The following is a 21,620-nucleotide window of genomic DNA, read 5'->3' as shown; positions in this document are numbered from 1 at the left end:
TGCAAGTCGCTGAAAATGGACCACGTCATGGAGGTGGTTGTTCGCACTGTAAATTTCATCCGGTCCAGAGGTCTGAACCATCGTCAGTTTGACAAACTTCTCAGCGACAGCAACATTACCCACAGCCTGCCATACCACACTGAAGTGAGATGGTTAAGCCGAGGCGCTGTGCTGAGGCATTTCTTTGATCTACGAGAGGAAATCGGACAGTTCATGGAGAAAAAGGAAAACCGGTGTTGGAATTACAATCTCAGGAATGGCTACGGGACCTTGCATTCTTGGTTGATATTACTGAACACTTGAACAATCTGAACAAAATGTTGCAAGGCCGCAAAAAGTTGTCACACAGTTTTCTGACAACATACATGCATTTAAGTTGAAGCTGACTTTGTGGGAGATGCAACTGGCAAATGGCAACCCTGCCCTGATTTTATCAGTATCTACTACCAGGGTACCCCAAATTAACAGCCCTGGCTGCTAAAATTTTGTGCATGTTTGGGACAACCTACCTTTGTGAACAAATTTTCTCAGTGATGAATATCAATAAAACAAAAATGCGTTCAAGGCTCACAAACAAGCACTTAAATGACATTCTGAAAGTGACAGCTAGTCAGGACATGACACCTGGTGTTGATGCACTTGTACAGGCCAAAAGATGCCAAGTTTCAGGTACAAATACAAGTCCAGACTAGACTAACACCTTTAAAATGCTGCCTTAGATACTGTTTGCATTGAAAGAATACAGCTCTGTGAAGATGAATCCTTACTGTGGTGATTTAAAAAATGTGCACTTTAATGTTAGTCAGCAGCTTCAAAACAAAAGTTGTGTGATGGAATTCTACTGTTCATACAACTCCATACATTTTCAGTATGTATTGTATGTGTATGTATGTTTCATGTATGAAGTTTACAGATTTACAGGACAGGCGAACACTTTCTTCATTACACATTTAAAATCACTCTCCTTAGTTTGTAAGGTGTACGCAGGGATTACATTTAGATTTTATATGCGTATGTGTAAGTGGTTTAAAATTCCTTTCTTTAAAAGTCTCATTTAATCTTAAAGTGCATTACTATATTTTTCAGTACCAATTAAAGTTTTGTGCCTTTGTACAATCAGTGGGATCAGTTGCAATGCATATTTGTGAATGATAAAAGTAAATTGCACATTTGTCTAAGGAAATATGAGGTGTTTCATGAAATGTTTTGTAAAAGGATAGTTCATTAAATTTCAATATTTTCCTAATGTTCTTGTGCTTCTTTACACCAAAACAAAGGAAAGACATGATATTTTGGTTATTTATAGCAGAGTATGGTATAATTTTAATGGTCCGGCCCACTTGACATCTCCCTAGGCCGTATGTGGCCCACGATGCGAAATGAGTTTGACACCCCTGATGTAGAGGCTTAAGACTGCCACAGAGACAGAGGCCTCTTCTAGAGTTCTGTGCTGTTTCTAGAAAAAAAGCATTTTATTCTCCTGAAGAGTCCTCTGCTGAACGGCTTTGACCTGTGCCCTTTCTGAGGATGTCAGTCAGCATGATTGATTGTTCTTGCTTAGGTGTACCACAGAAGGCTGGAATGGAGTGAATGGAGTGTTATCAAAGGCATGGAAACCATATGTTTGAGTGTTTGATTCCATTACATTAATTTCTGTTCCAGCCAGAATAGAATGGGAATAGAAAATGCTGATGAGCTACACATTGGAAGGAGACAATAGAGGGAAGGTGGCCAGAGTGCCAACAAGTGAAGTGTTTATTTTTGTTTTCATACAAAAGGAAGTTAATTTGGCCAGAGGGTTAGACACCATAAAATCGCTTTCAACACAATTCACAAACAGACACAACAGACATTGCTTGCTACAAATATGCCTCTGTTTTGCCGATAAAACAGTCATTCCTTCGAACAGCCTTTGTGATGAGTTCATTTGCCAGGGTTTTTTCTTCCATATAAAATTCATTTGAGACAAACATTGCACTCATACTCTGTTCCCTGGTTTTCAGCAGCCAACAATAAGGCCCACATCATTGATGTCATCAAAACCAATAAAAATGCTAACCATGTGCAGACTATGGGCTGGCTTGTGTTTCCATTGAGTACACAGAGTATTTCTGTGAAATTATTTTAGGCACTGAAATTGCTCAATATGAATAAGCTCATAAGCAGAGTGTGGGAATGCAATAGAGATAAAGCTGTGTTGTTACAAAGCTTTGATGTAAATACAAACAATTCTGTCTGGCTTCCCTCATAAGTTTCCCCAGATAGGCATCATCAAATGAGTCAGCATACAAGGTTGTGACCACAGACCATGTATCAAGGCTCTATATCTATGGTTGTGACAACCATCTTTCTTTCCATGCAAATGATGTCATGTCCAAACCTCAACAATGCCAATCATTCCAATTCCAAGCAGTGCTCAATCATTCCACTCAAACCACATTTTATCATCTCATTGTTAAAACTATCCATGATACTTATTCACAAATGTCTTTGAACGAATATGTGCGTGTACACGAGAGAGCGAGAGAGAGGGAGCTTGGCAGGCACAGAGATGTGGGTGGTGGGGGGGGAGCTCATTCATTATTCATGAGATGGGTGGGCAGAGTGCAGAACGGCCATGGCACAGACAGAAACTCTATTACTGAGATGTTCACTCTGCTCTGCCTCTCCAGATTCCTGCTATTTGATTGACCAAGGATACAAAATTGACTGATTGACCAAGGATACAAAATTGACTGATTGACCACCAAGGATTTTATCTGTTTACGGTACTAACTGGACATTGGAATTGTGGAGAAACTCAATGCATTGGAGTGTCATGGAGATGATGGGGAAGAGGGGAACCTCATGATATTCCACTTGAAGGATAGTACTTATGAAAGGTAACGCAGATGTAATGAGCTAATGTGTTCTAACAAGAGGAAGAAAAGTTCTGATAATTGTTGTCGATGAGTTGATCAATGAGTCTGATCAATGATCTGTTTTGTTACACTTTGTATCATATATATATATATATATATAACTAACAGGGTAATATAGTAGTGACATATTAATTACATTATAACAATGTATTTCTTTGGGATTCAAGTACTTCCTACACAGCAACTAACAAAAGCTTTATTAATGTAGTCCTGTGGAGGAGGTAAGTTTTTCATAATGGCTTGAGACTGGAGTTAAGTGCTGGGCATGTGTTGCGTTGGTGGATCTATTGTTTGGAAATAGTGACAAAGAGACTCTGTCAGAGAATGTGACAGCGCAGACTGTTGAGTGGGACAGAGATTAAATACTGCTGTTTGGATACTAAATGGCATTTCATTTTATTTTGTTGTTTTGAGCTAGAAAATATTGTCTTACAAAGCAATTGGTCCCATATATGTATTTTATATATTATATATATATTTATATATTTATATATTAATTTAATTTGATTTCATGAAACATTTTAATTGCTTAATCGATCACTATTAAAACAGTTCCTAGATAAAGGCGTCCGGCAGTTCAACAGGATCGGTGAAGGTCATTCACTGTAGAGATGGGGATGCTGGCCAGATCCACTCTATTACTACTGTTATGGCAAGGACTGTCTGCCATTGACGTCCCACTGGAAAGTAAGTCAATACCACCACCATTGTGTCCCTGCAATATGGTGATAATAGTGTACAGTGCTGTATATTGTCAAATACAGTATGTAAATGAATGTACAATCCTAATGCAATCAGGTCTTTCATTTTGACTTGTCAACCTAAAGTCAGACAGCCCCCCACCATTATAAAACAGTCGTTGAAGGATCATGTCGTGGACCCCAGAGACAACATGGTCATTGAGTGTGAAGCCAAAGGCACCCCCCACCCAATGTAAGAACTGACAAATCAAAAACACTTTCTTGATAGTTCAAAACCGTATAAAAATGGTGAGTAGCTATAGTACAACTCTTTTAACTACTTTAACCAAATTACTTGCCTTTATCCCTAAGTTTCTCATGGAGGCGTAATGGGAAGTATTTCAATGTGGCACGGGACCCTCAGGCCTCGATGAGGAGACGTTCGGGGACGCTGGACATCTATGCCTGGGCTGACCCGGAGGCTTATGAGGGGGAGTACCAGTGTGTTGCCACCAATGAGTATGGCACTGCATACTCAAACAAGATCAACCTACGCATCTCTAGTAAGCTGCCACTCCATTCAGGCTTTTGAGTCCATTGTCACAGAGTACATTCGAAAGCTAGGGCCTCAAACCTTGAAAATGCTCAACTTTGGTGGCAGAACCAAGCAAAGCTTAAAGGGACAAATCCGTACAAAATCCCATTTTGTCAGCCATTTTCAGACCTCAAAAGTGGTCTTGTGTTAAGATAAGTCCATATCCCGGCAAGATTCTGCTCTCTGTGTTAAATGCCACTAACCACATCTTCTTAACCCTATGTTTTCATGTCAGGGGCCCCTCTGTGGCCCAGAGAGGTTTTGGAACCGGTAACGGTGAGTGTTGGTCTTCCTCTGGTCCTGGACTGCAGCCCTCCTCCAGGCCCTCCCAAACCTGAGACCTATTGGATGAGCAAGTGTGAGTAGGCCTACCTCCTATTCTCAAATCAGAAGTACATCATGTCTAGGAATGGCATTGATATTCTATAATTAATGACAACCACTTGTCTCTCGTTCGGAACTGACAAGCTTATTTTGCTCATGTTTTTGTAATATGGCACTTATCCCAAACATTATCTGTATTTATCCTATCAACTCCAGATGACCTTAACAGGAAATGCATAAATAACTTATATAAATAACTGTATTTATTTCAGGTTCATCAGGGAGACCTTTCAACTGGCCTCACCAGCCCCACCCCCCAGTCATGCTGCCTATCAAACAAGACCGTAGAGTGTCTATGGGGGTGAATGGAGATCTCTACTTCTCTAATGTCTACGTCAATGACTCTGCAACCGACTACTGTTGCAACGCGCGCTTCCCCTACAAAAACATCATTCAACAGAAGATGCCTATTACCGTTAGAGTCCTTACAAGTAAGTATTGGTATGTAGCACAAGGGATGTTGCATCATTTACTTAACTTACCATGTCCTAACTGGCCTTCCTTATTAAACTGTTGCTTTGGTTTGCCCCACATTGTTTTATTTCAGACTATCCCTAATACGACTCACCATAGCTCTTCTCCGATCTTACTGACCTAGTGCAGTGGTGAGTGTGTGCTCTGCTTCTTTTGTTGTGTTTAATTTTTACTAAGTATACTATCAAGAATGAACAACCTCGTCTTAACAACCTGACCCTTCTTTAACATTGGTCTGCCTTGACACAGTCTTCAGGCCCAGGATGAGTTAGGCACCACTGTTTTCCGTACCCAGTGTAAAGTACCATTCGTAGTCAAAGCACAGTCGTAGTCCATGCTGTCAGGATATTTAAGTGAGAAAAGTTCTAACCATAGACATTGCATCATTGTATCTGTCCCATTATGATGTCTCTGAGAACACGGGCAGCGCCATTGAGGCCAATTTTCTTCTTCTACTACTTCTATGAGTTGGCAAACAAACTGAAAGAGTGCACACTGCCACCTAGAGTGTGTTGTTGGAACTGGTATAAAGCCACGGTTGCCTATTTACTGCCATCTGCAGTTATGGAATGTTTCCTCACAAGTATAATTCATTGTCTGATCCCTCCTGGTGACTTGGATGGAATTATATTATCCTTCCTTTAAGGTGCAATATGCCGAAATCGCTCCGCCATTTCCTGGTTGCTAAAATTCTTGTACATATGATAGGTAACGCAGATGTAATTTGTCCCAAATTTCAGTTTGTGACAAAACAAGCACTCAGGGTTTAGAGAATCATTGTACCATCTAAACCTCTGTGAAATGTATTTCCAATAACCAAAAATATTGTATTTTCAGCTGTTTGAAGCTGGTGTACAAAACCGGAATCATATAATTAGGGGAGAACAGATTTACTGCTTATTAGACTTGCTTTCAATGAGAATGATAGAGCTATAACTCACATTTCTATGTGAATTGGGGCAGGTCGCCCAAAAAGTTACAAATTGCAGCGTTAACTCATAGGAAGTCCCACCCAGTTGACGATTTCAAAATGGTGAAAGTCCATAATGGTGCTTCCCATTCTAAAACGGGCTTTTGTGGTAAAGAGTCCTTTATCTATCTCTGTGGTTCTAACTCTGTGTGGTGTGTTGTGTTTCCTCCACAGCTCGCATGGTGTCAGAGGCCGCTCCCACCTTCCTGTCTCCAGCCGGGAGGTCCAGCTCCCAGACTGTCCTGCAGGGGGAGGAGCTGCTCCTCGAGTGCATTGCTGCTGGAGTGTGAGTGATCCTCGGTCATCACTAGTTACCACAGGCACAAAGTCATAATTATGGCTAAACCCCGCCTGTTTAAAAAATGTATTATTAAAATCAGATTTTTCCACCTGACCTTAATTAAATCAAGACCAAAATGCAAATAGTTGTTTTCATGAATATTTACGATATAGCCATGATCCTCTCAACCACAAACTTTTTGGGACATTCTTTCCCTCTGCAAGTCAGTTGAGAACCACTTCTTATTTACAACCACGACTTGACCAAAAGGCCAGCACAATAACACAGTAAAAACAGGAACATGGGACAACACAATAGTTCAAATATAGGAGTACCAGCAGTGCTCCAATTGAGGGTTTAGAAAAAAGGGAAAAAAGCGCACCCCTTTTTAATTTAAACATTTGAAGGGGGGAAAATGGATCCCGATTAGAGGCCTAAACGATCTATAACAATGCTTTTCTCCACGAGGCTAGGAAAATAGGTCATGCTGCAGACAGTATAGGGAAGGAAAATACATGTTTAGAACTGAACATTGATTTCATGGTGTTAAAAAGAATGCATGAACATAGCTTTATAGAACCAAAACCTACACTCAAAAAAAATGAACTCGAGAACAAATCATTGCTAATCTCCCCCGCGGCAGTCAAGCAATTGAATTCCGCCAAGAATCGTTCACAATCTATTCCGGTTATGGCCGCAACTAGACCTCGTTTCAAAATTAAAATGTATCAAGAAATACAAGAAATACGGGGAAGGACTGCCCGTTCCATGATCTCGCCATCACGGTTGACAACTCCATTGTGTCCTCCTCCCAGAGCGCTAAGAACCTTGGCGTGATCCTGGACAACACCCTGTCGTTCTCAACTAACATCAAGGCGGTGGCCCGTTCCTGTAGGTTCATGCTCTACAACATCCGCAGATTACGACCCTGCCTCACACAGGAAGCGGCGCAGGTCCTAATCCAGGCACTTGTCATCTCCCGTCTGGATTACTGCAACTCGCTGTTGGCTGGGCTCCCTGCCTGTGCCATTAAACCCCTACAACTCATCCAGAACGCCGCAGCCCGTCTGGTGTTCAACCTTCCCAAGTTCTCTCACGTCACCCCGCTCCTCCGCTCTCTCCACTGGCTTCCAGTTGAAGCTCGCATCCGCTACAAGACCATGGTGCTTGCCTACGGAGCTGTGAGGGGAACGGCACCTCAGTACCTCCAGGCTCTGATCAGGCCCTATACCCAAACAAGGGCACTGCGTTCATCCACCTCTGGCCTGCTCGCCTCCCTACCACTGAGGAAGTACAGTTCCCGCTCAGCCCAGTCAAAACTGTTTGCTGCTCTGGCTCCCCAATGGTGGAACACACTCCCTCACGACGCCAGGACAGCGGAGTCAATCACCACCTTCCGGAGACACCTGAAACCCCACCTCTTTAAGGAATACCTAGGATAGGATAAAGTAATCCTTCTCACCCCCCTTAAAAGATTTAGATGCACTATTGTAAAGTGGCTGTTCCACTGGATGTCATAAGGTGAATGCACCAATTTGTAAGTCGCTCTGGATAAGAGCGTCTGCTAAATGACTTAAATGTAAATGTAAATAATCTAAAAATGTATACCTAGCAATCACAATTGTACTGTACATTGTTTGAAGCAGTCATCAATGGCAGCTCCAATAAGCCCCTTGTGGTGAACAAGAGGCTTGTACAGTATCATGATGCTTTCGAGTTATTGTTTTTAGGGCCCTGAATTTAACAAAACCAACTGTTGGTGGTATATTTAACGTACTGTATCTCAATGAACAATAATTAAAATAGGACCAAATGCAGGCTCCGGTCATATTTCACACATATCTGTTTAATTTATTTGGTCTTTCACAATAGCTAATCAAGTCAGTGGAACAATTCTGATTGCTTATAATGGGCAAAACATATATGGTAATTAATGTGCTTATTCTCCATACTTCTTCTACTATTCCACTTCCCAGTTTTGCCGGTGCAACTACTGTACTTGTTTTAAGCTATGTCCTGGACAGTGTTGTAAGTCATAAAAGGCTACATTGAAATGCCTCAAGTATCTTGTTTTGTACTATTACTTCTTCAGACCAAGTCGTCAAGTTTTGAATGTTCATTCAACATTGAAAGCATTCTGAATACACCTGACATGTGATTTATTTGGTTTGAATTATAATTACCATATAATAGTCCAACCCCTGTCATCACATGGACCAAAGATGGACAGGAACTGGACACGACCAACATGAAGGTGAAGAACTACAACAAGTTACTGCAAATCCCCAAGGCCGCTTTTGAGGACTCTGGTGAATACACGTGCAGTGCCACAAACAAGATTGGATACTTGGAACACACCATCACTGTCCGGATCAAAGGTCAGCCAATCATCTACATCACGTCATCCTTCATCACACCAACACACAGATACTGGGACATGTTCAGCATATTTACTCTCACAAGGATTTCGATTTGAACTTTACATTTCACTGTTTGATTTCCCGTGGAAGGAAATAGCCCATTAGTTTGATATTCAGTAGTTTGATATAGCCTGGACAATGTTACTTGTCCTTGTATGGGGTTTGATATTACGGAAATATTTAAGATTTATGAAGATTTATGTGATATGATATGTTTGTCTTTTTCTGCTGACCTGATCTCCATGACAGCTGCTCCGTTCTGGTTGGAAAAGCCCAGTAACCTGGTGCTGGCCCCAGAGGAGAATGCACGCTTAGTGTGCCGCTCTGACGGCATCCCCCGGCCCAGTATCCGTTGGTTCATCAACGGAGATACAATGGAGGGTAAGCAGCTAACCTAAGCACAATTATAGATGCCACTCACATTTTTCAATAATGATATGAATAATATCAGCCATTTTGTCACTTAATTGAAAAGGTTATATGATAAAGTTAGTTGAACTACTAGGAAATAATAGTTAACTTCTTCTTCTCCTATCCTTTCCAGATGCTACTCCAGTCCCAAACAGGGAGGTGTCCGGAGACACAATTACCTTCCGTTCTGTGACTGTGGCGAACACCGGTGTTTACCAGTGCAATGCCTCTAACCAGTATGGCTACCTGTTTGCCAATGCTTACATCAACGTACTGCGTAAGATATCACATTTGTTTGCAGAAAATAACCCTAAACCTCTTTATCAATTGGCATATGTGTAAATGCAGATATCAGGTCACCAGTGCAAGATTCTAGTGTGATACAGTTTCTTTTTCTGTTCCTCAAGATGCAACACCAAGTATGTAGAGATTTCAGTGCCAACAGAAATGTTATTTCAATGTAGAATATTAGGATATTGAATTTGAATGTAATATTTTTGAATTTGTAATTGGATTCTATCTGTTCTCCTTTAACTTTCCTGGCTGGCAAAGTACCAGGATGTTGTCTTTGGTTTTAAATCTGAATTTAGAGAACTGCATTTTAAAACGGAATCTGAATGCGTTTGAGAAGTTGAATATATGAAACTTAGATAAACTTGAAATAATAGTTTGTAAACTGGATATTCAGACAACTAAATGTATAAATATTGAATTTAAATGTCAATTTGTCATTCATTAAATTCAGTTTCAAATCATAAAACAAAAGATCAATTTATACATTTTGTGATTTAATTTGTGCAAAATTCAAAATTATCCAATTTCTGTTGCCACTAAAATCGTGAGTTGTCTAATGTCTCATCTTCTTATCTGCAGATGCAACGCCACGTATCCTTAGGCCTAGGACTGACCAGGTGAAGGTCATTGAGGGCAGACGCGCCTGGCTAGACTGCCGCTATTTTGGCTCGCCCGTGCCTGATCTGCGCTGGTGAGAACATGTTTATGATGCTCTTCTCTCGTGTGTGTATGCATGTGTATAACTGACTACCTGTTTTTTCACAGGTCTAAGTATGGACTGGGCAACCTGGAGGGGAATCGCTTTAAAGTACACAGCAACGGGACACTACAGATCAAAGGCACCCGTATGGATGACCAGGGGACATATCTGTGTATTGTCAGCAACGTAGCAGGACGAGATGAAAACCAGGTCAAACTAGAAGTCAAAGGTGAATGCCTAATAATAGATTTACTGTAACACTTTGCTTCTGCATGTTGTCCAAACCAGAGGTACACTGCTCATGGATCACATTGCAGGTGTTCTCATGATCCTTATCCTCTCTTTTTCAGAGTCCACCAAAATTCTCAAACGCCCAGATAATATGAGAGTCCTCCGGGGGACTGATGTCCGGTTGGAGTGTAAGGCCCAACATGACCCCACGGTCGCCGTCACCACCACCTGGCTGAAGAACAAACAGTTCCTCATCATAGGCTGGAGGTGAGCCTGAATATGACTACTTGTCCTTGTAACCATTGTAACAATGGGGTTATAGTTATAGATAACCAGTGGTGTAAAGTACTTAAGTAAAAATAATTTTAAGTACTACTTAAGTAGTTTTCTTTAGGTACTTTACTTTACTATTTATATGTTTGACTACTTTTACTTTTACTTCACTACATTACTAAAGAAAACAATGTACTTTTTACTTCATACATTTTTCCTGACACCCAAAAGTACTCGTTCATTTTCAATGCTCAGCAGGACAGGAAAGTGGTCCAATTCACTCACTTATCAAGAGAACATCTCTGGTCATCCCTACTGCCTACTGCCTACTACTTACTACTTAGCTTCGGCTGTTGGAGGTCCTGATGAACAACGTCCAGATAAAGCGTCCTGAGTGAAAAAGTTGAATGAAAAAAAGTTGATTGAGGGAAAATACTAAAATATAAACGGTAGTTAAAAAGTAAAAACGCAAAGTTATCAGGTAGCAAAGTAAGGTTGGCAACAAAACGCACAAAACGCACAGCAACACGTAAACAAGTCTGCAAGTTGTGACCGGAAATGGCTTCACACTGATTGAAGTGGATTTCGATGACTGTAGCTAACATCAAATTAACAGAGTTATAGTCTATATCTGAGTATAACTAAAGGCTAAATGGTGAATAGTTCAACTGAATTTGTCAAGATGACTTCGTAATAATAACAGTATTGTGTCCTTTTAATTATCTCCAGGCTGTCGCTGGATGAATCAACTCTGGTCATCACAAACGTCAATAGAGGAGACGAGGGCAATTACACCTGCATCATCAAGACTGAGATGGACAAGAACACTGCCTCCGCCCGCCTGGTGGTGATGGGTAAGGACTATAACTTGACACTTAGTTAACATACATAGCTACAGTACATACACTGTGTTTCGGCAATTGCATGACACGTTATGTAATGTTAATTACATTGCATTATGTAAGAGTAGCAGATAAATACTTCATAAGCATGCTGTATGTTTTTGGAATTTGCATCAAAAGTTTCCTTACCTTCCTCCCAGATCGTCCAGACCCCCCTACAAACTTGCAGTTGTCGGACCCCTTTGAGCGCAGCGTCAGGCTTACCTGGACCCCTGGAGATAGCAATCACAGTCCTATCAAAGGTAACAGCTCTACCCTACTGTCTACACCTCAAGAGCAGGACATCCAGAGTAAACATATAAGCCTGGATTCAGGCCAGGTATATGCCATAGTTTCATTGAAATAGTCAGTTAGCTACCATCAACTGAAGGAATCAGTGTGTTCTTCTGGGCTTTTCCTCCAGAAAACCTGGTGCAGTATGATGATGACGACTGGTTACCTTTCAAGTGGAGAAACCTTTCCACGTACCCTGGAAACCTGAACTCTGTCATTCTGCAACTGTCACCATTCATTATCTATGAGTTTAGGGTCATTGCTATCAATGACATTGGTATGAGTAAACCCAGTCGCTCGTCAGCCAACTTCCAGACTGGTGGAGCACGTGAGTATTTCATGCTTGATGAGTTTGATAATGTGATATGAATAATGGATTTCCCATTGGCTTCATTAATTGTATTGAACAGGAACATAGGTGACAATTATCTTTCATATTAAAAAACTTGGACCATGAGCTTTCCCAAAATAATCTGTGTACTTGCTATGATTCTCAGCTCCAGACGCCATCCCTAAAAACATCCAGGGAGTGGGAACATGGAGAAACAACATGATGATCAGCTGGGAGGTGATACATTCAAAGTGTTTTCAAAAGCTAATTCTCCATTAATTCGTTTGTAACTCAATGTTTATTCAATGAAAAATAACAACTTTTATTCCGTACAATTGAACTTCCGTGTCTGGTATGGGAAAAAGGCATTAAACAACAGAGAGTGGAACGGTCCCCACCTAAAGTACTTGGTGTGGTGGAAACGGAGGGATTCCAGGGAGGAGTGGAAGAACGCTACCACTTGGTGGTGTAAATACTACATCTACGACACAGACACCTTCACACCATACGAGATAAAGGTCCAGGCTGTCAATGACTTTGGGATGGGCCCAGAGTCCCCTGTCATCATAGGCTACTCTGGAGAAGACCGTGAGTATGACCTCCCATCCCTTCCTGCAGATACAGAGACACTTTTTTATATACATTTACAGGTAGCTATAGACCTAGATCGATCCATATCATAGTTAGCCATACCGTAGTGAATTACAACTTCCTCCTGGTGTCTCTCAGGTCCCACTGCTGCCCCCCTCAACCTGCGTGTGTCCAGGATAGAGGCCACTAAGGTCACCGTGCACTGGGACCCCGTGGCTCGCAGCAGCATCATGGGAGAATTGAAGGAATACAAGGTTAGACTAATGGGAATAGGTGGCCTGTTTAGTTTCTGGTTTTCAATTCCAAGTGTGACAATCTGTTCTGACAAGTAGAGATCCAGGCGAAATTGTTATTCATTAGGAGAGAGGTGGAGGAAGAGCCCTTCACACACTGGCTGCATGAATGAATGAATGAATGGATGAATGAGGGAATAAAAGACAGAACAAAAGAGAGAACGAATGCATGTGTTGTGTCCCCCTTATCCCAGGTCTACTTCTGGCGAGACAGTAGCCAGCTGAGGTGGCTGAGTGTGAGCAGGGCCATGAAGTCGAAAGCCTTTCCAGCCAGCGGGCCGCGTCTCTCTGGTGTCCTGCCGGGACTCATCCCTTACAGCAACTACAAGATGTACATAGTGGTGGCCAACAACCGATACGAGGGACATCCCAGTAACACCATAGAGTTCTCCACTCCAGAGGGAAGTAAGGAAGAGGACTGCGGTGCTGTATTAGATGTGGCAGACACTTTTTCTGTCAGGGTTCTTTTCCTAATCATGTATTTCCCAGTGTTTATTCTCAGACTTGACCTCTGATCTATGTCTGTAGCACCCTCTGCTCCAAGATCCTTCAGAATCCAGCAGAGACATTTGGACATGATCTGGGTGGACTGGGACACTCCTGCAGAGCCCAATGGCATCGTCACCGGATACATACTCAAATATCAGACAGGTAGGAAGACTTACTCATAAGCCAGGTGAGCAAATAAGGTACAGTATCTACAGTAAGTACAGTAGCTGCATGTCTCTTAACCATACGTTCTCATGGCTCACTACTGTGCACTCTCTCTACAGTGAACGCAACTCAGGGGGAAGAATTGCACGTTGAGGGATTTCCCCCAAACACCACCAGTTTTGCTGTTCGCAGATATGATCGCTACACCCGCTATAGATTCACCATAGCAGCACAGACTAGAATCGGGGTAGGAGAGTGGTACACAGAGGAATCACCCCATTATACAACTGAAGGTATAACACTGCAGATCAACCACAGCACACAATTACAAGCCATTAAACATCCACACATCTGCAGATTTGATCATGACAATTAATCATGTGTGTGTTTACATACAGCTTATGCTCGGGAGCAGGTGGACCTCTCCACTCAGGGCTGGGTAATTGGTGTGATGTGTGCTGTGGCTCTCTTCGTGCTCATCCTGCTGGTCGTCTGCTTTATCAAAAGGAGCCGAGGGGGCAAATACCCAGGTACTGTAGCAATACTGTAGTCCACAAGACTTCTCCATTAAAGGACTAACATTATTAGATGGAGAGACAGACCTAATACTCAGTGGCATGTCCAGGGGGTGCCCTGAAATTCAGATCTGATAGGTTGTCTCAGAATATATTTATAATTTTTACCTAGAACAATGACCAAACAGCAAGATTCATCGGTCTTACCGGAGAAAGCATTCGAGCAAAACAGTGCCCTTTTTTCTTAGTATGTGTAGCCCATATATCTGATGCTGTCTGGACAAAAAGAGTTCAACTGAATGCTTTCAACCAAAATGTGTATTCCGCATTGAATCCAACCCCTCTGAATCAGAGAGGTGCAGAGGGTTGCTTTAACTGACATCATCGGCGCCCGGGGAGCAACTGCCTTGCTCAAGGACAGAACGGCAGATTTTTTCCACCTTGCCGGCTCAGGGATTCAAACCCTCAACCTTTCAGTTACCGGCCCAACAATCTTAACCACTAGGCTGGGCTACAGATACTACAACAGAGGGTTGTTGTTTGCCTCACTCAGATGCTTTCTCTAGTGAAATAGATTCCGCCTCTTACGAATTGACTGGAAAAGTATGAAACACGGATCGTCATGAATAAGAAATCATTATACGCTTCGTTTCTTTTTTATTGTACATTTTTTGAGGGAGGCTGGCCTAGTTTTTTAATTGATTTGTTTGACAATCAGATAACAACATCATAACTAGTTGTGTTCATGACTCATTAAAAGGTAATACATTTTTACAGTTAAATTACATGTCTTTACTCTAAAGAGGGGGTCCCCAATTACATTAAGCCGTGGGTCAATTTTTCTCCTTGAGCGCATGGTTGTGGGGCCGGAACATACAGTTGATTTGAAAAGTATTCAGACCCGTTTTTTCACATTTTGTTAGGTTACAGCCTTATTCTAAAATGTATTAAATAGTTGTTTTTTTCTCATCAATCTACACACAATACCCCATAATGACAAAGCAAAAACTGTTTTTTTAATACATTTTTGCAAATTTACAATAAAAAAATCTACTTTAATATCACATTTACACAAGTATTCAGACCCTTTACTCAGTATTTTGTTGAAGCACCTCTGGCCTGGTTAGCCAATGTGCGGGAGCACTCGTTGGTCGGCCCAATTGAGGTAGTATGTACATGAATGGTTTGTCGCAGCGCATAGCAGGATTTCTTGTAAGCTTCCGGGTTAGAGTCCCGCACCTTGAAAGTGGCAGCTCTACCCTTTAGCTCAGTGCGAACTTGCCTGTAATCCATGACGTCCTCAATGCACTTATTGACAAAGCCAGTGACGGATGTGGGGTACTCCTCAAAGCCATCGGAAGAATCCTGGAACATGTTCCAGTCTGTGATAGCAAAACAGTCCTGTAGTTTAGCATCTGCTTCCTCTGACCACTTTTTTAAATACCGAGTCACTGGTGCTTCGTGCTTTAATTTTTGCTTGTAAGCAGGAATCAGGATAGAGTTGTGGTCGGATTTATCAAATGGAGGGCGAGGGAGAGCTTTGTACGGGTCTCTGTGTGTGGAGTACAGGTGATCTAGAATTTTTTTCCCTCTGGTTGCACATTTAACATGTTGATAGAAATTTGGTAGAACTGATTTAAGTTTCCCTGCATCTCCGGCCACTAGAAGCGTCGCCTCTGGGTGAGTGGTTTCCTGTTTGCTTATTTCCTTATACAGCTGACTGAGTACGGTCTTAGTGCCAGCATCTGTCTGTGGTGGTAAATAAACAGCCACGAAAAGTGTAGCTGAAAACTCTCGGCAAGTAGTGTGGCCTGCAATTTATCACAATAAACTCTATTTCAGGTGAGCGAATTCTAGAGACTTCCTTAGATTTCGTGCACCAGCTGTTGTTTACAAATGTGCACAGACCTCCCCCTCGTGTGCTGTTCTATCTTGCCGGTGCAGCGTATATCCCGCTATCTGAATATCCATGTCGTCATTCAGCCACGATTCCATGAAACATAGAATATTACAGTTTTTGATGTCCAGTTGGTAGGATATTCGTGATCGTACCTCGTCTAATTTATTGTCCAATCATTGCACGTTGGCAAGTAGTATTGACGGTAACGGCAGCTTTCCTAGTCGCCTTCTCTGGGTTCTGACCAGGCATCCGGCTCTTTGTCCTCTGTACCTGCGTCGCTTCTTCTTGCAAATAACGGGGATGTCGGCCCTGTGAGGTGTTTGGAGAATGTCTTGTGTGTCGTCCTTGTCGTAGAAAAAATCTTCCTCTAATCCGAGGTGAGTGAACGCTGTCCTGATATCCAGAAACTCTTTTTTTGCCTTAAAATATGGTTGCAGAAACATTATGTTCAAAATAAGTTACAAATAACGCGGAGAAAAACACATAATAGCACAATTGGTTGGGCGTCCGTAAAACTGCTGCCATTTCTTCTGGGGCCATTTAAAGCCAAAGGCCAAAGAGTTCAATCTTGGTTTCATCAGAATAAATAATCTTGTTTATCATGGTCTGAAAGTCCTTTAGGTGCATTTTGGCAAACTCCAAGCGGGCTGTCATGTGCCTTTTACTGAGGAGTGGCTTCCGTCTGGCCAGTCTACCATAAAGGCCTGATTGGTGGAATGCTGCAGAGATGGTTGTCCTTCTGGAAGTTTCTCCCATCTCCACAGAGAAACTCTGGAGCTCTGTCAGAGTGACCATCTGGTTTTTGGTCACCTCCCTGATCAAGGCTCTTCTCCCTGATAAAGCGAAATGCGCCAAACCTAAGCTGAAGCATTCACCCATCACAATTGCTTATATTATATTTGGTCAAAGTAACAAGACAGAGAATTTTATTTTCAGTACGGGACAAGAAAGAAGTGACATTGGAGCCAGTGGATGACAAAGATCAGGAGGGATCATTTGACTATCGGTAAGCAATATAACAGAACTGTCTGAAAATCAACTGAGAAAACCTTGACTTGAGATAGGTATCAGTGGTACCAATGCAAGATTTGTGTAGGTCAAAGTAAACCACATATACCATGTATAATAATTTTGTGAAGTATTCCTCAGCATGTCAGTTTCCCTTTAAGACAGATAGGGTATCTAAATAATTCCACATGAACAGTGATCTACAGTCATATAAACATGTATTCATACTGTAATATGTCATGGTAATAATATTCAACATTGGGGGAAAAAATCATTTAATTCCCTAACAATATTGTACCATTTGGTGTTGTCATTATTTCAGAATAATGTATTTTTCCTGGTAACTCCACAATACTCCCCAATTGATCTCTCTATTCTGACTACTAATGTTTTCAAATTTTCATCCTTGTTCTTTTCGTCTTTGGACTACTGAAGGTCTCTGGAAAGGTATGATAAGACTAACACTGACAAGTTTACACCATTTTTACTCTATTATTTTGTATTATTTTACTTATATATTGACTTTATTTCATATTTATAACCAATAATCAGAAATCTGAACAACAACAAAAAACAACATAAAAAAGGTCTGTCTACGATTCAACTTGTTGTCATTGTTGAAACAAATGAATGGTTTAAGTGATTTGATTGAATGATCAACCATTTTAGGACATTTTATAGCAAAGTTCCTCAACACTCTCTCTCAACACAATTCCTTAACAATCTATTTGAATGTTTCAGGATAAGTCGTGTCACCACCATTCCCTACTCTGCCCGACGGTAAATATTATAACCAGTTAGTCTAGAACTGTATGCAGAAAGCTGTGAAGCCATAACCACAGCTGCTGAAGCATATCCTCTGATATTGTCCTTTTTCTTCCAGGGAGGAAGAGACTAAAGTTGGCAGGGGCCAGACGACAGTAGACACCATGATGAAACGGACAGATAGTGACGACAGTCTGGTGGACTATGGTGATGGACAGGAGATTGAGTTCAACGAGGACGGCTCCTTCATTGGCCAGTACACTGGACACAAGGAGAGGGATGACAGAGACACAGAGTTCAGTGAGAGCAGGAGCCAGGAAGCCCACTCCCCGATGGCCAACTCCCCCATGAGCCCCATCTATTCATTTGCATAAGGAAACAAGACGTACAATGGGTGTTACACTCAGACTGGGTCCGGAATGAACATTGCCGACTAGCGCCTCTATAAACAGTTGTATATGCGTATCAGACTGGGTCTGGAATGCCCACTGCCCACTAACTGGGGGACACAGGTGCTCCCAAACAAATCCAACATCTTCTTCAATCCAGGCACACAACATGATGTGGTTGGAGCCTGGTAGTGTTCCTCTATTCTCATGCTCTGCATTGACACTGGGTTGGTGCTGTAAATGCAATACAGCAGCAATTTAACAATAATATGAAGGTTACAGTTACAGTCTGGTTACAGTTACAGTTATGAAGTTGTAAAAAGTACATGCTTTTCAGGTGTATTTTGTGGGTGTGGAATTGCATGCGTACATGTTGATGTGCGTGTGTAATATTCCTACTAATGGAGAGATATTGACTGAACATTAGGCAGAGGGATACATTGATAAGTTTATCATGTTGATAAAAGCAGTGACACCTGGTAGAGAAACAATTTATATGATAAATATTATTTATATGATGATTTATATGACAGTGGGAGAAAAATATTAATTAACGATTCACTGCTAAGTCACTGGTTTAGGCCTGGCAGGATTGCAAAGGATCCTTTTAACTTACTCTCCACCTGATGGCAGTAAATATAGTACCACCTTTAGGGCTCTGTGCCCTTGACTTGTTTGTCTGTTGCTTTGTCTAAACATTGTTCTGTGAATCTTGGCTGATGTTGTTATTGGTATGATGACACATTGTCATTGTGTACACACATTTCAGGACTGTGGGCTGTTTCAACATCTTTCAAAGCTAGACAGATGTCATCTGTAGCCTTGAAAATGTCTGGACAGCAAATGGTCTACTTTTGGGTGTGAGCAGAAAGTGTAAACACAGAGATATCCGTAATATCCCTAAACATATCCCTAATCAATGTCTCTAGGACCATACCGTACCTTTTTTTCCCCTGTGCACTTTTATTTTTACGAGGAATTTGTGTAATTGTAATGTGGTGAGCTACAGTATTTAGAAGTTGTAAATGCTATGATATTATTTAATAATTTATTTACTTTCTGCTTATTATTAATATTCCTTGTAATTTTGACAATATTAACTGATAGAGATTTACCTTGTACTCATGGTACTCTAATTAATACACAAATAGATTAAAACACTGTTCTAATGACATGAAATGCTCAAGGCCAGCTGCATTTTTCCATCATGAGTAATAGTGTTGAAAGTACAATATGGAGGAGCAGCGGTACAGTATCATCATGTTCTCAAATGATATGATGCACACGACATACTGTATATTAACCTTCCAGTCAGGGACTATGAATCTGCAACATCGTCAGTAACATTAGTGGGGGAAAGCTGACAGGTGATTCAGAGCTGTATTTCAGACATAGTTTAGTTTTTTTTTAACTGTAATGTGTCTCTCCCCTTAATAACCCAGCACTTGTGCAGTGCCTTCAGAAAGTATTCACACCCCTTGACTTTTCCACATTTTGTTGTTACAGCCTGAATGTTAAATGGATTAAACTGAGATGTTGTGTCACTGGCCTACACACAATACCCCATAATGTCCGTGGAAATGTTTCTTCAACAAATTAATTAAAAATGAAAATGTTGAAATGTCTTGAGTCAATAAGTGTTCAACCTCATTGCTATGGTAAGCCTAAATAAGTTCAGGAGTGCAATTTTGCTTAACAAGTCACATAATGAGTTGCATGGACTCTGTGCAATAATAGTGTTTAACAGGATTATTTAATGACTTCTAAATCTCTGTACGCCACGCACACAATTGCCTATAACGTCCCTCAGTCGAGCGTTTCAGTGAATTTCAAACACAGATTCAACCACAAAGACCAGGGAGGTTTTCCAATGCCTTGCAAAGAAGGGCAACTATTGGTCGATGGGTAAAACATGTAAAAGCAGACATTGCATATCTGTTTGAGCATGTGAAGTTATTCATTACACTTCAGATGGTGTATCAATACACCCTGTCACTACAAAGATACAGGCGTCCTTCCTAACTCAGTTGCTGGAGAGGAAGGAAACCACTCAGGGATTTCACCATGAGGTCAATTGTGACTTTAAAACAGTTAAGAGTTCAATGGCCGTGATAGGAGAAAACTGAGGATGGATCAACATTGTCATTTCTACACAATACTAACCTAAATGACAGAGTGAAAAGAAGGAATTATATTCCAAAACATACATCCTGTTTGCAATAATGCACTAAAGTAAAACTGGAAAAAATGAGGCTAAGAAATCAACTTTATGTCTTGAATACAAAGTGTTATGTTTAGGGAAAATCCAACACAACACATCACTAAGTACCACTATTCATATTTTCAAGCATAGTGGTGGCTGCATCATGTTATGGGTATGCTTGTCATCGGCAAGGAGTGGGAAGGTTTTTAGGATAAAAATAATTAGAATAGACCTAAGCACAGACAAAATCCTAGAGAAAAACCTGGTTCAGTCTGCTTTCCAACAGACACTGGGAGACAAATTCAATTTTTCTGCAGGATAATAATCTAAAACACAAGGCCAAATATACACTGGAGTTGCTTACAAAGACGACATTGAATGTTAGACCAAGTTACAGTTTTGACTTAAATCAGCTTAAATCTATTGCAAAACTTGAAAATGGCTGTCTAGCAATGATAAACAACCAACTGGACAGAGCTTGAAGAATTTGTCAAGAATAATGTGCAAATATTGTACAATTCAGCATTGCAAAGCTCTTAGAGACTTACCCAAAAAGGCTCACAGCTGTAATCACTCCCAAAGGTGATTCTAACATGTATTGACTAAGGGGTTTGAATACTTTCTAATCAAGAGATATTAGTATTTTATTTAATTGTTTTACAAATGTTACAATTTTTCTTACACTTTGACATTAAAGTTTTTTGTGATGATAATATAAAAGACAAATACATTTGAATTCCCCCTTGTAACACAACAAAATGTGGGAAATGTCAAGGGGTGTAAATACTTTCTGAAGGCACTATTGATATCTAATTGATTGTCTATTTAGTTCATAGAGCTCTTATTATGTTGTGTCATGCTATCATCAAGTGTTGCTACATGAATAAAGTGCTTGTTTTTTAATCTCAAGTATTGTAGTACATTTAGTATACATTGTTTACATTTAATTTATTAAAATCTAGTTTCAGATTTGCATTCATTTTTATTTTATTTTTATTTCACCTTTATTTAACCAGGTTGGCTAGTTGAGAACAGGTTCTCATTTGCAACTGCGACCTGGCCAAGATAAAGCATAGCAGTGTGAACAGACAACACAGAGTTACACATGGAGTAAACAGTTAACAAGTCCATAACACAGTAGAAAAAAAAGGGGCAGTCTATAT

At 40.9% G+C, this 21,620-nt stretch overlaps 1 protein-coding gene across 5 annotated transcripts in view; it reads left to right on the top strand.

Moving 5' to 3' along the window:
* The window catches only part of nfascb (neurofascin homolog (chicken) b), a 31,373-nt gene extending 9,976 nt beyond the window's left edge, over positions 1-21,397 (top strand). The window contains exons 2-27 of one of the 5 annotated variants that reach the window (XM_052485154.1): positions 2,673-2,882; positions 3,474-3,608; positions 3,749-3,854; positions 3,974-4,164; positions 4,432-4,554; positions 4,793-5,011; positions 6,199-6,310; positions 8,498-8,682; positions 8,974-9,105; positions 9,269-9,412; positions 10,009-10,120; positions 10,195-10,358; positions 10,480-10,627; positions 11,363-11,487; positions 11,676-11,777; positions 11,939-12,136; positions 12,306-12,376; positions 12,505-12,727; positions 12,869-12,984; positions 13,218-13,428; positions 13,552-13,674; positions 13,797-13,970; positions 14,076-14,207; positions 17,029-17,098; positions 17,842-17,880; positions 17,984-21,397. In XM_052485154.1, the coding sequence (XP_052341114.1) occupies positions 3,533-3,608; positions 3,749-3,854; positions 3,974-4,164; positions 4,432-4,554; positions 4,793-5,011; positions 6,199-6,310; positions 8,498-8,682; positions 8,974-9,105; positions 9,269-9,412; positions 10,009-10,120; positions 10,195-10,358; positions 10,480-10,627; positions 11,363-11,487; positions 11,676-11,777; positions 11,939-12,136; positions 12,306-12,376; positions 12,505-12,727; positions 12,869-12,984; positions 13,218-13,428; positions 13,552-13,674; positions 13,797-13,970; positions 14,076-14,207; positions 17,029-17,098; positions 17,842-17,880; positions 17,984-18,239 (3,552 nt within the window). In that variant the 5' untranslated portion in view covers positions 2,673-2,882; positions 3,474-3,532 and the 3' untranslated portion in view covers positions 18,240-21,397. Of the gene's footprint in view, positions 1-1,707; positions 2,883-3,473; positions 3,609-3,719; positions 3,855-3,973; positions 4,165-4,431; positions 4,555-4,792; positions 5,012-6,198; positions 6,311-8,497; positions 8,683-8,973; positions 9,106-9,268; positions 9,413-10,008; positions 10,121-10,194; positions 10,359-10,479; positions 10,628-11,362; positions 11,488-11,675; positions 11,778-11,938; positions 12,137-12,305; positions 12,377-12,504; positions 12,728-12,868; positions 12,985-13,217; positions 13,429-13,551; positions 13,675-13,796; positions 13,971-14,075; positions 14,208-17,028; positions 17,099-17,535; positions 17,881-17,983 lie in introns of those variants that run through there. The other 4 variants (XR_008085450.1, XM_035740381.2, XM_052485156.1 and 1 more) reach the window with 4 other exon arrangements.
* Positions 21,398-21,620: the final 223 nt, after the last annotated feature.

Source organism: Oncorhynchus keta, chromosome 28 (assembly GCF_023373465.1).
Source record: "Oncorhynchus keta strain PuntledgeMale-10-30-2019 chromosome 28, Oket_V2, whole genome shotgun sequence".
NCBI classification, from domain to species: Eukaryota; Metazoa; Chordata; class Actinopteri; order Salmoniformes; family Salmonidae; genus Oncorhynchus; species Oncorhynchus keta.
The sequence above is the reverse complement of the archived record's forward strand: the minus strand, read 5'-3'. Positions and strand labels throughout refer to the sequence as shown.